Source organism: Adelges cooleyi, unplaced genomic scaffold (assembly GCF_023614345.1).
Source record: "Adelges cooleyi isolate 19-005CV unplaced genomic scaffold, UGA_ACOO_1.1 ACOO_flye_CR_arks_rails_tigmint_CR_PRNA_651, whole genome shotgun sequence".
Classification (NCBI taxonomy): domain Eukaryota; kingdom Metazoa; phylum Arthropoda; class Insecta; order Hemiptera; family Adelgidae; genus Adelges; species Adelges cooleyi.
This window is the reverse complement of record NW_026096352.1, coordinates 15,568,992-15,584,114: the sequence shown is the minus strand read 5'-3', so window position 1 is coordinate 15,584,114 and position 15,123 is coordinate 15,568,992. Positions and strand designations below refer to the sequence as shown.

General features: G+C 30.2%; 1 protein-coding gene and 1 pseudogene across 1 annotated transcript; both read right to left on the bottom strand.

Annotated features, from left to right (window-relative positions):
• Positions 1-1,705: 1,705 nt before the first annotated feature.
• Positions 1,706-3,434, bottom strand: LOC126845014 (adenosine 3'-phospho 5'-phosphosulfate transporter 1-like; annotated as a pseudogene).
• Positions 3,435-11,058: 7,624 nt separating this feature from the next.
• LOC126844414 (juvenile hormone esterase-like) lies at positions 11,059-15,123 on the bottom strand. Its single transcript, XM_050582596.1, has 11 exons — positions 15,087-15,123; positions 14,671-14,813; positions 14,442-14,582; positions 14,219-14,366; positions 13,894-14,079; positions 13,619-13,818; positions 13,231-13,393; positions 12,587-12,750; positions 11,873-12,038; positions 11,516-11,648; positions 11,059-11,448 (listed from the first exon to the last, which is right to left on the bottom strand). The coding sequence occupies exons 1-11, from the start codon at positions 15,106-15,108 to the stop codon at positions 11,274-11,276; spliced, it is 1,641 nt and encodes a 546-aa protein (XP_050438553.1). The 5' UTR covers positions 15,109-15,123; the 3' UTR covers positions 11,059-11,273.

Genomic DNA, 15,123 nt, shown 5'->3' with positions numbered 1-15,123 from the left:
AAACTAAGTATAATGTTTTTTCCACTATTTGTATAATTATATATTGTTAATTTTTTATGAAACATGTCAATTAATATCCAAGTACGAGACCGATCTCAGTCGGTTCTTTTGGTGGATGGTCTTACATCCGAAACTTGAAAACTCCTGCGACGATGGGCGATCTGATTGGCAAAGTCAATGGGTGCGTGTTCAGAAGAAAATGTTTAGTGTAAATTTGCAAAGCTTTGTTAAAGGTTTTCACATAGATATAACATATTATATTTTAATATCTTGCGTACGAGTCCGCAACACCACGGGATACATTTTTATGTATCTAAGGTGGTTAGTAAACATATCAAGTTTCTGGCTAATATTTTAGTGTTTTCATAATATCAGGCCTAAAACAATTCATAGAGAATATGGCCCCTTAAATTATTGAATTTATTATTCATTTCTATTTTGAACGTTGTGAATACAACTTACATGCCCCCCCCCATTTTAACCCACAACCACATCCCTCATCTTCTATCTCTTACCCCTATCTCCTATATCCTATCACATAAATGTAACATCCCCATCCCCAACCCCACCCTCATAAAAAGGACATATAAGTATATTATAAGGATAAATGTTCGATGTTATGTTGACAAAAATGTATAATTATTAATTGTATTAAATTAGATATCTTTAACGTCGGTCACTTTATTTAACACTAAACTACCTACCTTCCTAATAATTATTATTAACTAAATCAGTGTAAATAGTTTATAAATATATAATGATTATTGACTTATAATTCGCGAAGATTGTGTGCAATTTTTCGTGTACGGTAATTAAATGTACATTACGGTAATTTTGAAGACATTGTGCATTAGTCCCATTTTTTAATTCTGGCAACACTGGATATTACCTTAATATATTATTAATGTGATTTCCTACCCTTTGTTTTCTGCCTTTTATTTAACTAATAATTTATAATATAAATTGTTCGATTTTTTTTTTTTTACCACAGCACTTTTGTTTTACTGCAATCTGCAAGTGTACGAAACACCTGCACTTCTCGGTTTCTTTTTAAACAGTTCAGAAAATCATTTGGGAATGACAGTTGTCAACACTTATTAGTATATTTAGTTATTACTAATCGTGCGGTCGACCGGAATTAAAAATGCGGCTTATATCAATTAATGTGCACTGTTTTCAAAACAAAGAGTTTCCCTTTACAATCTGCCATTTGCGGTAGACATATTGCCTGTTGCTAGTTGTCGTTTTACGTTTGTCGTTGACGTTAGCTAAGGCCTAGTAGTGGTTGTGTCTTGTGTCATTACAATTGTTTTACTTTTGTTATGCGTATTTGAATTTGTTTTTCTATGGTGTTTACTGAATTAAATAAATATAAAGATACATCGTTTGGAATCGCTAAGATCCGTCTTTGAAGTAATTTTATTCAGTGTTATTATTTTATATATTGATTTTGTAATAATTATCTGTAGACAGGTATAATTAATATTATAACTTATAACCATGTTCTTCCACTTTATTGGAACTTAAGGCATTGGTTTATTTTCAGACCATAGATTTGGATTGGATTTAGATAATTTCCAGTTGGAAAAATTATACATACAAGAATTATTGTTACAGTAATTTGGTCTATGGAATAGTTGTGTTACTTAAAAAAAGGTTCAGTTAAAATCATTATTGTATTATATGAGAAAGAATAATCATCAGTTTACAATATTTTAACAATTCTATTTGGCAAAACAATTTTTTTAAATAGATAACATTGCAGTAACATAAAATACAGCCGGGTAAATATGGATATGAAGACAAATACGATTCCAAGTGAAGCCATAAATCCATCAGGGTGATGATACCTCAAACATGATATTATTATTGATAATCCCTGTAAAATATTATCTCTTTGTTAATAATAACAACTTAAAAGTACAATGTAATTTTGTATTAAGCTATGTACTTGTCATAGTTTTGTTTAATCAATAATTTATAATCAAAATTATAATGAATTGTATTTACCTGTCTTGTAGTCATTATTATAGTAAAAACAATTAGTCCCAACTTTGAAATGGTTTTAAATATAAATAACTGGCCACATGCAGAGCTCACTGACAATATTATGCAATCTGTTCGAAACGATAGATACTATATTTAGAGAGAAAAAAAATGAACAAAAATGTCGATATTATAAATATTTTAGATTAAATTTGAAATGTGTCACTATCATACTTGCGATATAAATACATAAGTTTTTCTGAATGAATCGGATTGATATAATGATACTGATGTGAGCAACGATGACCAAAATGAAGTAGCAAAGACCATTTGTAAAGAAGTTACTTGGTATTGTGTGAATATACGGCCTTGCCATGTTGCCGTAAAACTGTCAGACGCTAAATAACCCACCAATAAAATGATGCCGGATTACAAGTTGTATCATCTAATATTATGAAAAATAATTGGCAAAAATATGTGCGTTAATAATAATATAATATTTAAATAAATAATGTGTATTTCTAAATAATTACCCGAATGCTTGTTTACAGTGACTGAAACGCAGCCGTACCAATCCAATATACCCACTGCGGTAACATATTCGTAGTATTGATATTTTTTACCGGATATCAATTTCCTCATTAGCATTACAGGAATAATTTTACATGTTTTAGCCAATACCTTAAAAATTGTAATAGTTTGAACTAGTTATGATAATGATTATTAAGTAATATTATTTAACCTGTGTATATAGTATTACCTGTGTTGGAAAACTAACGTACTTGAGAGCCTCATATTGGCACCATGAACTTATAACGTTTGATTACAATAACTGTACTTGTATAGTGGAGGAGGATTTTTTAATCCAACGCCTTTATTCATAAATAATACTGCAGCGGACAATACAGTAGAAAGATCTCTGTTTAAAAAAACTAACATTTGTGAATCGCTAAATTTTGATTGTATGTCTGAACCGTACGACTAAAAAATGTAATTCTTGATTTACATGGTATATCATAAGAAGTGATACTAAATATAAAAACTAAGCTTACTTGAGACTTAATTTTTTCTTGAACCACGCCTCAAACTTAGAATGAGGTTTGTACCCTCCAAAACAATACATGAAAGTAAATAAATCTTTTTTAAAACTGGCAGAAGAATGAACATCTTGTACAGTATCTTGCTTTATACGTTCTACATCAGTACTGTGGTTTTCAACGAAAAGGAACTTTAAAAGTTTACTTGTTATACTGTTATCTGAAAACGCAATTAAAATATTAGAAAATAGTTATTTTTACAAATTATTCCAACAAACCTTCTAATTCATAATATTTAGCAAATTTATACAGCCAATAACCTGGTACCAATACTAAGCAGTATCCAAGACTGTTTTTTAAAAACGTACCCAAAGATGATGTATTGTGGGTAACATTTGAAAAATTTACCATAGTGGTAAAGAGCTACTACAAAAATGAAAAACGTTGATATAAGTGGTTTTTGATAGATACGTTAAAAAATGTACACGATGCTATAACTTGGTTTTCCAGCATTTTTAAGAAAAATCTTTTTATGGAAGATTTCAACATGAAAATAGTTTTTACATGATGATTTTACTTTATTTCACATGTTTTGAATGTATTCACAGTGTATGAATCATACATAGTTTATATTTTGTAAAAGAACATTTTTAAAACAAAATGCAATGCCCTTAACAACAAATTAACCCATTCAAATAACCTGCTATCATCTTATCTATGAACAACTCCACTGCTTTCTTTGACATATTATGCTACGTTTCAATATCGAAAAATCCTTAATTGTATAATATTTTCAGCTCGGATGATAAAAATAGATAAAAAAATATGTTTCAGGTTTTAATTATTACATTTATCTTACCCTAGACGTATAAATAAGAATATATTTTATGTCTTAAACTTAAACCAAAAATTATGGATATTTGACTATAAAAAAAGACATAGTATGATCCAAAATAAATTGTCTAATTTATAAACTTAGTTATCGTACATTAAATTTGTGTCTAATCAACCCAATATTCTTTTTTGTTTGACATTTTTTATGAGTTGTTGTCTGTTTGTCTGTCCTTTATGCATTAGTACACCATTCAAGGATGACCTCAAACACGAACTTTGTACTTTAAATACGGTACTCAAGCAAATGGTAGGTGATGATTAAAGGAACAGGCCGAATCTCTGTACCACGATTCTGGCAAGCTTTTAACTGTTGGAACGGGATCTGGGACTGAGACTGGGACCGGGCTGGGACTCTCGAGTAAGAGGAGGACATAATAACCGAAAAAAGTGTCACAAAAACGCTATCGCGCTGTTATCTGATAAGAGAGAATAGATTAGAGATGAAGGATGGGGATGAAGGTGGGAATGGAAATTATTTTACTCAGCCCTGACAGACTAAATCTCGGGCAACGCCGGGTCCGGACAGCTTGTCTGTAATAAAAACCATCCATAATATTAGGGAAAATACATTTTAAAACGATATTTGGCTAGGTTGAAAGATGATAATAATTTTCAAAATTAATATGTCAATTACAGCTATATAATAATTGAAACAAATAAAACATCGTTAAAAAATTACAAGTAAAACAATGTCAATAATTGCCGTTAGATGTGAATAAAAATTAATAAAATAACAAATGCTAACAAATAACAAATTTATATTAAACTGGTAGTGTTCGATGAATCTAGAACGAACCCAAAAGCCTTGTAACTTGATTCTATAAAACCGCTTATTTTTTCTTTGAATATCTCTTCCACAGAAACGATTGTGCATTCAGCATTTTTCCCTACCAAGTGAGCTTCCTTTGTGATCATAAATTCCGGCCAACAAACTGGTGTATAGAATTTGACCAAGCTGTTTACGATACTTTGGATAATCTTATCGGTTTCGTTGACTAACTCTTCTTTGTTGACCGTTTCGCATTCGTAGTATTGTATAAACTGTTTTAGTATTTCCGATACGGAATTGTCGAGCTCGGTTTGCGAGGACAAACTAAGAAAATAAGAAAACACGCTTTGCATACGCAACACCAACGGGGCACTCGCCTTTATTGTATCCAGATATTGTTCCCAAGCGTTGTCCTCCGGGCTATAACAAGCACCGTACCAACTCCACAACTCTACGACGTAATCGCAACAAGCCTTCAGCACCGTAGCATATTTACAGCTCAGGAACTGATAAGCTTTTCTAAATTTATAGTTGACGTTTTCTCTGGTCACCAACGCTCCGCCGGAGCTGGTCGCCAGAATACTACTTACGGTTTTGTATGTGTGTTCGTCTTCTATGATCTCAAAATTAGTGATCGAGTTGAATGGATCGAGCCATACCGGTTTCGCCAAAAGCTTGTTCATTTCTTGTATGCATTGTACCTTGACTGGGTCGTACATTAACCGGGCAGTCATGGTTTCCGGATTGTATTCAATTCCTAACGACCCGTCGAAAAACTTTAAGAAGGTATCTTTTTCACGTATCGCACATTTCCTTGTTTCCGACGCTGCTTTATCGGGATTGAACCTACTTAAAAAATTTTTTACATAATAGGATGCGTAGGAAATTCCGCTGGACTTAGGGTCCCAAGGCGTTTTTCGCCAACAAAAGCTTTTAAACAACGTGGATAACCGTTGCTCGATTTTCGACAGTTCTCTACTGTTGTCTTCGACCTCGGCGTCAATGGCAGGTAACGATATCGCCGATCCGTTTTGGAATGCGGACAAGTCCAGAGTTTTGCTCTCGTAGTAAATTCTTATGTCTTCCAGGATATCGGACATGTCAATGTCGAATGCGGTTTGCCGGGGCAATCTGGGTATACAGGAAAGCACTGCCTTCATGCGCGTGACCATCGTTTCACTGTCTTTGATCATCTGCAGGTATCGCTCTAAACAGCGCAACGAAGCCTCGAGATTCGCCATTTGTACGCAAAACGGTCCTATACCTGTTACATAGCCATAGTATAGTCTCAAATTATCCGCGAAATTGCACGTCAATAACTGTTGTGTTTGTCGAATTTTCTGGTACACGTTTTCGTTGGTCACTATGGGTACATTGCTACTGGACGCTAGCAAATCGCACACACCGATTCGCTCTTCGCCGTCTACAATAATCTCAATCACGTTTAGATGTATCCATTTTGGATATGATAGCAGGTCATTCATCGCTTCGACGTGACATGCCGTTGCTGGATTTAATATCAACGCATATGCGTACACCGGTAAAAAGTACAGGCCAAAACGTCCCATTTTTGTATAACACTTGAAAACTCACAAAATACGGTCTTGGATAAAAATTTGTACACGTATGTGGATGATAAACTATAGCCAGTAGAAATACTATGTCGATAAAAGCATATTGTAGCGACGTGATGTGGAAGAAAAGTATTGTAGGTAAAAGCGACAAAGAAAACAAGTTTCACTTTTAAAGTGGGACTCGGTATTTGTTTTTTGAGTGTATTAATGTATTTCATTTTGTGTGACAGTAGGTAAACTATGTGAGTCGTTCTAGAAAATCATCGTGTGCTAACCAAAACTATAGTGCCACAACGAGTAGATGGTATTTTTTCATATTTTTTTGTATTCGTATGGTTTAACCAAACACCCAAGTGTGTTTGCTATCAGAATGAAACTAATGCAATAACTGCCACTACCTCTGATGTTAAAGCTATAAGTTGCAAACCCCCAAAGAAAAAAATGCAAGCTAGGCCTTAGCTAACGTCAACGACAAACGTAAAACGACAACTAGCAACAGGCAATATGTCTACCGCAAACGGCAGATTGTAAAGGGAAACTCTTTGTTTTGAAAACAGTGCACATTAATTGATATAAGCCGCATTTTTAATTCCGGTCGACCGCACGATTAGTAATAACTAAATATACTAATAAGTGTTGACAACTGTCATTCCCAAATGATTTGCTAAACTGTTTGAAAGAGAACCGAGAAGTGCAGGTTTCTTATACACTTGCTGATTGCAGTAAAACAAAAGTGCTGTGGTAAAAAAAAAAAAATCGAACAATTTATAATATAAATTATTAATTAAATAAAAGATAGAAAACAAAGGGTAGGAAATCACATTAATAATATATTAAGGTAATATCCAGTGTTGCCAGAATTAAAAAATGGGATTAACGTACAATGTCTTCAAAATTACCGTAATGTACATTTAATTACCGTACACGAAAAATTGCACACAGTCTTCGCGAATTATAAGTCAATAATCATTATATATTTATAAACTATTTACACTGATTTAGTTAATAATAATTATTAGGAAGGTAAGTAATTAAGTGTTAAGTAAAGTGACCTACGTTAAAGATGCTAGATACCAATCTAATTTAATACAATTAATAATTATACATTTTTGTCAACAAAACTGCTATAACATCGAAAATATATCCTTCTATATCCTTATATCCTTATATGTCCTCCTTATGAGGGTGGGAATGGGGATGGAAATGGGGATAGGGGCGTACTATTATATTTCCATCCGAGTTGCTACAAATGTAAATTTTAGCACCTTTTAAACAGCTGTAAGGACACTTAGCTATTACGTTATAATACGTTATTAGTATTATAATCCAAATTTTTAGCAACGATGCGGTCTGCGAGAGTATAGGTTTGACAACAATGTGTTGGTTTTAATCGACGATATTTCATAAACCGCTTAACCGATTTCTTTGCGTAGCAACTCTATAGATTAAAATTCGTACCTTTATTGGGCTTTTTTACTCTCTAAACGTTTTATTAAGGAAAACCTAAGAGAAAAAAAATGAAAAACTTCACTTGGACCGTGGTCAATTTCTAGGATGCTATGTGTGAATGAGTTAACAGTCAACAGATACTTGCAAATAGTTGATATATATTTATATATGGCTAACTATGGCAATAAATTATTACAGACAGACGAACAACGCTAATTGTATTGAGCCTAATACAAAAAATGAATTTTTTAACACCATTATCATATTCGCACTGGAGAGTTTGTATTTGCAAGTTATTCATGTAATAATTCGTATACTTGTGACCACCCTCACTCTCATTTAGCTCCGTCACCACAAAAATCATTTACTGTCGATGCTAAAAGTAATTACTGTTAGAACTAATATATGCATTACAAGATGGTAGCGACTAGCGTTGCATTAGATACAAGCACAGCTATGACATATATATAAAATAAAAAATGAATATATAGCTTTACAAAAGCGTTAACCAGAGAATATATTTTAATTAAACAATATTTGTTTAAGAAAAGAACTGAGTTTGGTTCAGTTATATGGTCACCGAGCTATCTTTTATACAAACATTTAATTGAGAATATTCAGTTCTATTATTAAGTTATACATTAAATATACCTATTCCTAATAATTTGCAAATCTCTTGCTTGGAATTCACGTTTTGTCAATTAAGGAGAAATGTTGCTGATATCATCTTCTTATTTGATTTATTAAATCGTTTTATTGATTCCCCTGAACTGCTATCTATGATTGGACTTAAAACATACAATTTTCGTTGTTTAAAAAAAACTAATTTGTTTCATGTCCCATTTTATACTACAGTATAACTATAGTTCCATATCTTTTTTCCCAAGAACTCTCTCTTTAGATAACCTTATTGACGAAAAATTAGGTTTCTTTTTTTTGTCATGCGATTTCTTTAGACAATGTTTATATTTAGCTTTAAGTCAAATAGCTATTTGATTTTCGTTTACGTTTTTTATATGTTTTGAATTGTGTATTATAATCTTATTACTTGTTATATTATTATTGTCATTCCACTGTGATTAATCATTTATGTTATACTTGAATTGTATTTTTACATAGGTTCTTATACCTGTCTACAGACTACAATAAAAAAAAATATAAAAAAAATAAGGTATACAATAATATATGGTGATCGATGCATAATTGCACAAAGATAAACAAAAACATGAGGTAAAATAAATACAGAGATACTGAACAAGCTTTAAAATTTTGAATTAACTAGAATAATTAGTAACAGATTTTACAATTATCTTAATACACAACAAGCTAGGTACAAGTAGGCTGGATCAACAATTACGTCACCATAAAGACACTAATTGTTAAATGATCAATTTATTATCAAATATTTCAGTTTACATAACTTTTACAAGCATTCTCAATTTATTACAATCCTTAGTTGGTTATTGTTGTCACATTTAAATTTTCATCCTTTTTACTACTCACAATCACTACCTATTCACTAATTACTTAATACCTATATTAATTCAGGTGAATGTTTCTATTCCTTATTATTTTTTGTTAGACTAAGTTACTTAAAAATGTTTTAATGCATTCTAAACTACACCTTTTACATCCCTGTGTATTTAGTATGTATTCATTTTAACGTTTTCAATGATGGTTTGTTTTAATTAATAATTTTTTTTAATTATATTATGTTTTATGTATACACTATGCACATTTCAACAAATAAATAAATATACTAATAAAGTATACTTTTTAAATCTTATGACGTATCTTGTCGTTTGATTCAACTAATAGTAATCATTATGTAACTTAAATATAAATATTATTGATGAAATCCCCAAAAAATGTGTTTATTACACTAAAACAAACGTTATTATATAGTTCAAGAATTGTACATAAGTGTACAATTATAAAAGAGAAGCTAGCCGAATTGGTTTGGATCACAGGTTAAGAGGGCGTCGCACCGGTGATTTTCAGTGGTAAAAACATGTTTAAGCAGACTGAAACTAACTTGCTTAATTTTGGTTTTAGAGTAAAAGCACCCATTATAAAATTAAAAGAAAACCCTATTCCGGAGGGCTAGACGGTGCGTTTTTTAAAAAAAATTAATTTTTTGGAAAGTTACAGTCATTTAAAAATGTTAAAATAGTCGTTATTTCTAAACTATGTATTGAGCGTTATACTTAGAATAATGAAAAAAACGCACCGTCTTGCCCTCCGAAATATTGTATACTTTTAATTTTATAATGGGTGCCTTTACTCTAAATCCAAAACTAAGCGAGTTATTTTCAGTCTGCTTAAACAAGTTGAGATGAAAAAACATTTTTAAATCGCTTTCAAGGATGCTGTGATAGTCGAAAAAATAAATTAACTACCAAAATAGAGTCCTAGTTATTGAACTAATAATTACACATCACAGTTTAACCTTTAAATTAAGATTTTGTAAAAAATTGCCTATACTTTACTCCTTAAAAATGGGCGGTGCGACGCCCTCTTAAGTGTAAAAAGGAAGACTTTTTGACACATGAAATTTCAGACAAGGCAATACAAATTGCTGCTTATTGGAAAGGGAAGGGAATATGAAGACCCGACACGACAAGAAGAAGAATATAACTAAAAATTACATATTTATGCTGGAGTTTTGTTTTGCAATTATAAACCTGGTTTTATTATTGCATTAAAGGGAAAAATATTTTTGGTGTCGGGCCACTTAACACTAATAAAATATAAATCATTAAGTTAAAAAATATGAATAAAATATAAATAATACAAGTAAAATAAAATATAAATAATTTGTTGAATGAAAGTTATAGAACTAAAAATATTTACTTGCCCTAACACAGCTTAAATGGAAAGTGGCAGCGTATGTCTTTCGTTAACTTCTGATAATAATATTTATAATGGTCTGTTTTGGACATTTACATGAACAAAATATAATTGAAAACAATATATACCAAGTACAAAGTATAAAAATGTAACGTTTTCTGAAAATCTATAACGTTGTTTAAAACGGTTTTGGCGAAGGCTGTTAACGAATTAACTGGGAGACGTCGCAAATACCACAAAAGTACAACGTTTGTTATGTTGCCTTTTTTTTTTTTTTTAGGAGCTTGTATATAATTATTAGTTTTTCTCGTTAAACATATTCAGTGTAGATACAAGTACCGTATTATACTACAGGCAGAAATGAGCAAATTTTAAATACATTTCTTTTTTATACGTATTTAATATCAAAAATTAAATTAAATTATTATTTATATAATAATAAAAACAAAAATAAATAACAATGAAAACAATTATACATTTTTATGAAATAAAAGTGTCAATAACATATAATAATATCCAAAAAACCCTGTATTAGTTCAACTAAATGAGTTACAACAAAATTTACCAGATATTTCCCACAATATAAATTTTAAGATTATTGTAAGAATAGTAGTTATCCAAATAAATATATAATTATAGTTTACTATAAGTAGTACTGTAAAAAAAACCATTCACATATATAATCTTATATTAATATACATTACCAACAAAATATCACAGCTTTTGATTTAATTTTACTAATTCGGCCAAGTCTTTCCAAAATTTTACTCTGGTTCCGTTCACTTGGCCTTCGACCGTATGAGTATCGTCGCCGTCGATGGATAGATATTTAGGATTATCCAAACTTGTAGGGTCCCATTTGACTTTAAGATCTGATGAATTCGGGTTTCTAAAGTAAAATACTGTTTTTATTTCAACAGTTTTTGTGTTATTAAAAAAAACATCGATAAACGGACCCTGTTTTTGCAAAATTAGTCCATAGTTTACACATTGTCCTGCACATACTCAATTCTTTGGAATTTGGTTCAGGCTTGAATGCAAACAATTTACCAAAAAATAAATAACTCATTTCATCGGCGTGACACGCTCCTGTCGATATAAAGTATTCATTATTATTATAATATTAGATATTGATCATTTTTTCTCAACGAGGAAGGATTTTTTTACAATACCCATTTATTTACATTATAAAAAGTATAATATAAAAACACAATAGTCTAGAAACGCAAGAAAAAGTTAATTAAATGTTTTTTTTTTTTGTAAAATTTATCAATACATAAGTTAAAATAAATTTACAAACTGATATATTGTACCTTTCAACTTTAGGAATTCCGGTCTTGTAGCAGAAAGAAGTTTTTTAAACACATTAATTTCTCCGTCAAATTTAAATTCATAGTTGTAAACTGGTGTTTTGCCTTTTTCGAGTAAGTGGTTGAATGCTTTGTGGAAATCTTTGATAAAAAATACATCACTGAATAGCTAAAAAGAAAAAAGTAAACACAATAAATTAATATGATACAATAAAAAAACGCAACTTTTATAAGTCTAGTTTGACGTTTGATTATAACTAGATACATTTTTTGAACTATAAAAACAAAACGTATAAAATAAATAATTACTTGTACTAAAAATTCTTGACTTAAAAACTGCAATTAATTTATACTTACAATTTACATTAAAAAAAATTATACAAGTTTAACATAATATTTTAAGGCCATACTTAAATATTTGAAGATGTATTTTAATATTTCAAAAATTTTAAAACCAATATAACTTTAGATTAATCTCACTTTGAATTTCTACTCAGAATTAAAAAATAAATTAAGAAGTATAAATAAATAAAAAAATGTTTGAATCTTTTTTTTTTTTAACTCTATTGGTTTAACGCGTTTTAACAATTTCATGTTAAACTACATTTATTTTTATATTCCATTTATTAAAAGTAGTGCATTTTGGAATTTTAATCCGAATTTTTTATAATAAGTTTAAATTGTTACAAATGTTAATCGATAATAATATGTTATTACCGTGCAAATACTTTCTAATTTCTCAATTTCAGATTTGGAATCGTAACCTTTATAGTAAAACGATTGAATCTTGTTTATGACTTTATCGCTTTTGAATTCACTATCCAGCAATTTACTAATATATTTGACTTTATTAAAATTCATTAATTTTTCAATTGCATGCTCTGAAAAAATAAGTCATAAAAAAAATGTGTTACTAACCGATAAAAAATATTATTTAATCAATTTTCACATGATATACTTAAATCATGAACTCAAAATCACACCATATGGTTGAATTTTGTTTGGTAGAATATAAATTAAAATGTTAACGCTAAAACATTTCGCTGAATAGCAACAGTTTATATAAACGTGTCAAAATTGCAAAATAATGCAAAAGCAATTACATTTAAATCGGCAATGATTTTAAACTAAAGCACAATGACATAAAATACGTCTTGTTTGTTGGAATTTTTACATTGTATAAATTTGCAAGCATTTAATTGTTTAGTTTTTTTAAATTTTCGTTTCAACTTCCAAATCAAATGGTATTGTGCAGTACAAATTTTACTTTATCGCATTACATACATCTTTTTTTTATAAGTGATATAAACTTGTCTAGTCTTGCAGTATTTTGTGCTAAATTAATTAAGAAAATCATTTGCCTCCAAACATTATCATTCCTTCTAAATTGTTGACTCCGGATATTAATGGAATCAAAGTGGCTGTTTTCAACAGTTCTTCTGGATGGGCTGGTAACAATCTCTCACTAACTTGATCGCTTTCAATGGACGGAACAAATTGGTAAACTAAAGCTTCTCTTTGGCCCTATAGAAAAAAAAAAAAAAAAATTTACATTTCCAAACAGCCAATAAAAAATATATTCGACCTACTAAACAATTCATATTTTTATATAAAACATATTTTTATTATAGTTTGTTTCTCATCAACTTTCAAATCGATTTTATTGAAGTTGAACGCTCAGTCTGAAGTATTATTATAAATACACACACAGTTATTTTGTTATAATAATAATTTCACGTGAATACCTACTTGAAATGTATATTTGATCATAGAAGCCTTAACCAAGTCGTTCACTGGAACTTTTCTTAAATACTGGACTATTTTGTGAGGGTCATCTGAAGGACAACCCAAATCCGACGCTAATTTGAGCGCAGCGTTTTTGTGTTTCGAATTAAATGCCCAAGGATTAAAAGCACATCCACTTTGCATAATAGCTCTTTGGAACACACCTGACAAATCAACCCGGTTTAAAAAAAAACATGATGATAGTTATTAGCAGCAGCAAAATATAAAAAAATATTTACCTTTCGATAATGGAGAAAGTATATGATAATGAACAGATGCTGATCCAGCACTCTCTCCAAAAATTGTTATGTTATTGGCGTCACCTCCAAACTCCGATATGTTTTCTTTTACCCACTTAAACGCAAACAATTGATCCTTTAAACCCATGTTTCCGGGACAATCATCGATATCCAGGTTTAGAAATCCTTGTTCGTTCGTAACAGATAACAATAAGTAATAGTATAAAAATGAAATACCCAAATCATAAAGTCACATATACAAATACGTTAACTAAATATGTATTTATCGTGAATAAAAGGTTTAAAAGTTCTCATAGGCTTTTACCTAGAACATTAAGACGATAGTTAAGCGTGACCAAGATTACGTTTTCTTCGATTAAATAGTCCGGAGAATGGAAGTCAGACGATCCTGAACTAAAGTTAAACGCGCCTCCATGCACAAACATCATTACAGGTTTCTTTTTATTTAATTCCTATTAAAAAGAAAAAAAGAAAACAAAATATAATAAAATTCATTCATTCGAAACACTGTTTTTCATTTAACGTACTTGTGGCACAAATACGTTCAAGTATAAACAATCTTCCATTCCGACAATTTTTTTCGTTATCATTACATCTTGTTGTACGCAAAACCTTTTATCTGAAAAAGCTTTGTAAACTCCGGTCCATCCAGGGTGTTCGACTGGTGGCTGGAATGAATAGTTTAATATTAATACAATATTATTGGTAAACAAGTTTCACCTGGGTACAAAGTAAAGGCAATATACTGTTAATTACCTTAAATCGTAGTTCATTGACGGGCGGCTTAGCATAGGGTATCCCTTGAAAACTGACAAACGGTTTGTTCGACAGGAGAGTCTTAGAATATTGACCTTGTAGAGCTCCTTGTTTGATATTAACGATCATTTTTTGCTTCTGGGCTAAACAAAAAAAATGTACTTATATATATTTTAATATTATGGAACTACTAAAACACTAAAGATAACAAAAAAAATTGAGATAACATGATTATTAAAAATGATATAAAAAAGATAACAAAAACAAATTTTTAAACCGCTGGTTTTCCTTTCGCACAATATTTTGGTCATACTTACTTAATATGACATCTCTTATTTTGTTGAATTGATTTTGTAATTTGGAAACCTATACTTTATTGCAAAATATATTTTGAAATAACAAAAATTTTTACCTACATAGTACAAACCAGCTATCCATATATTATGTTTGGTA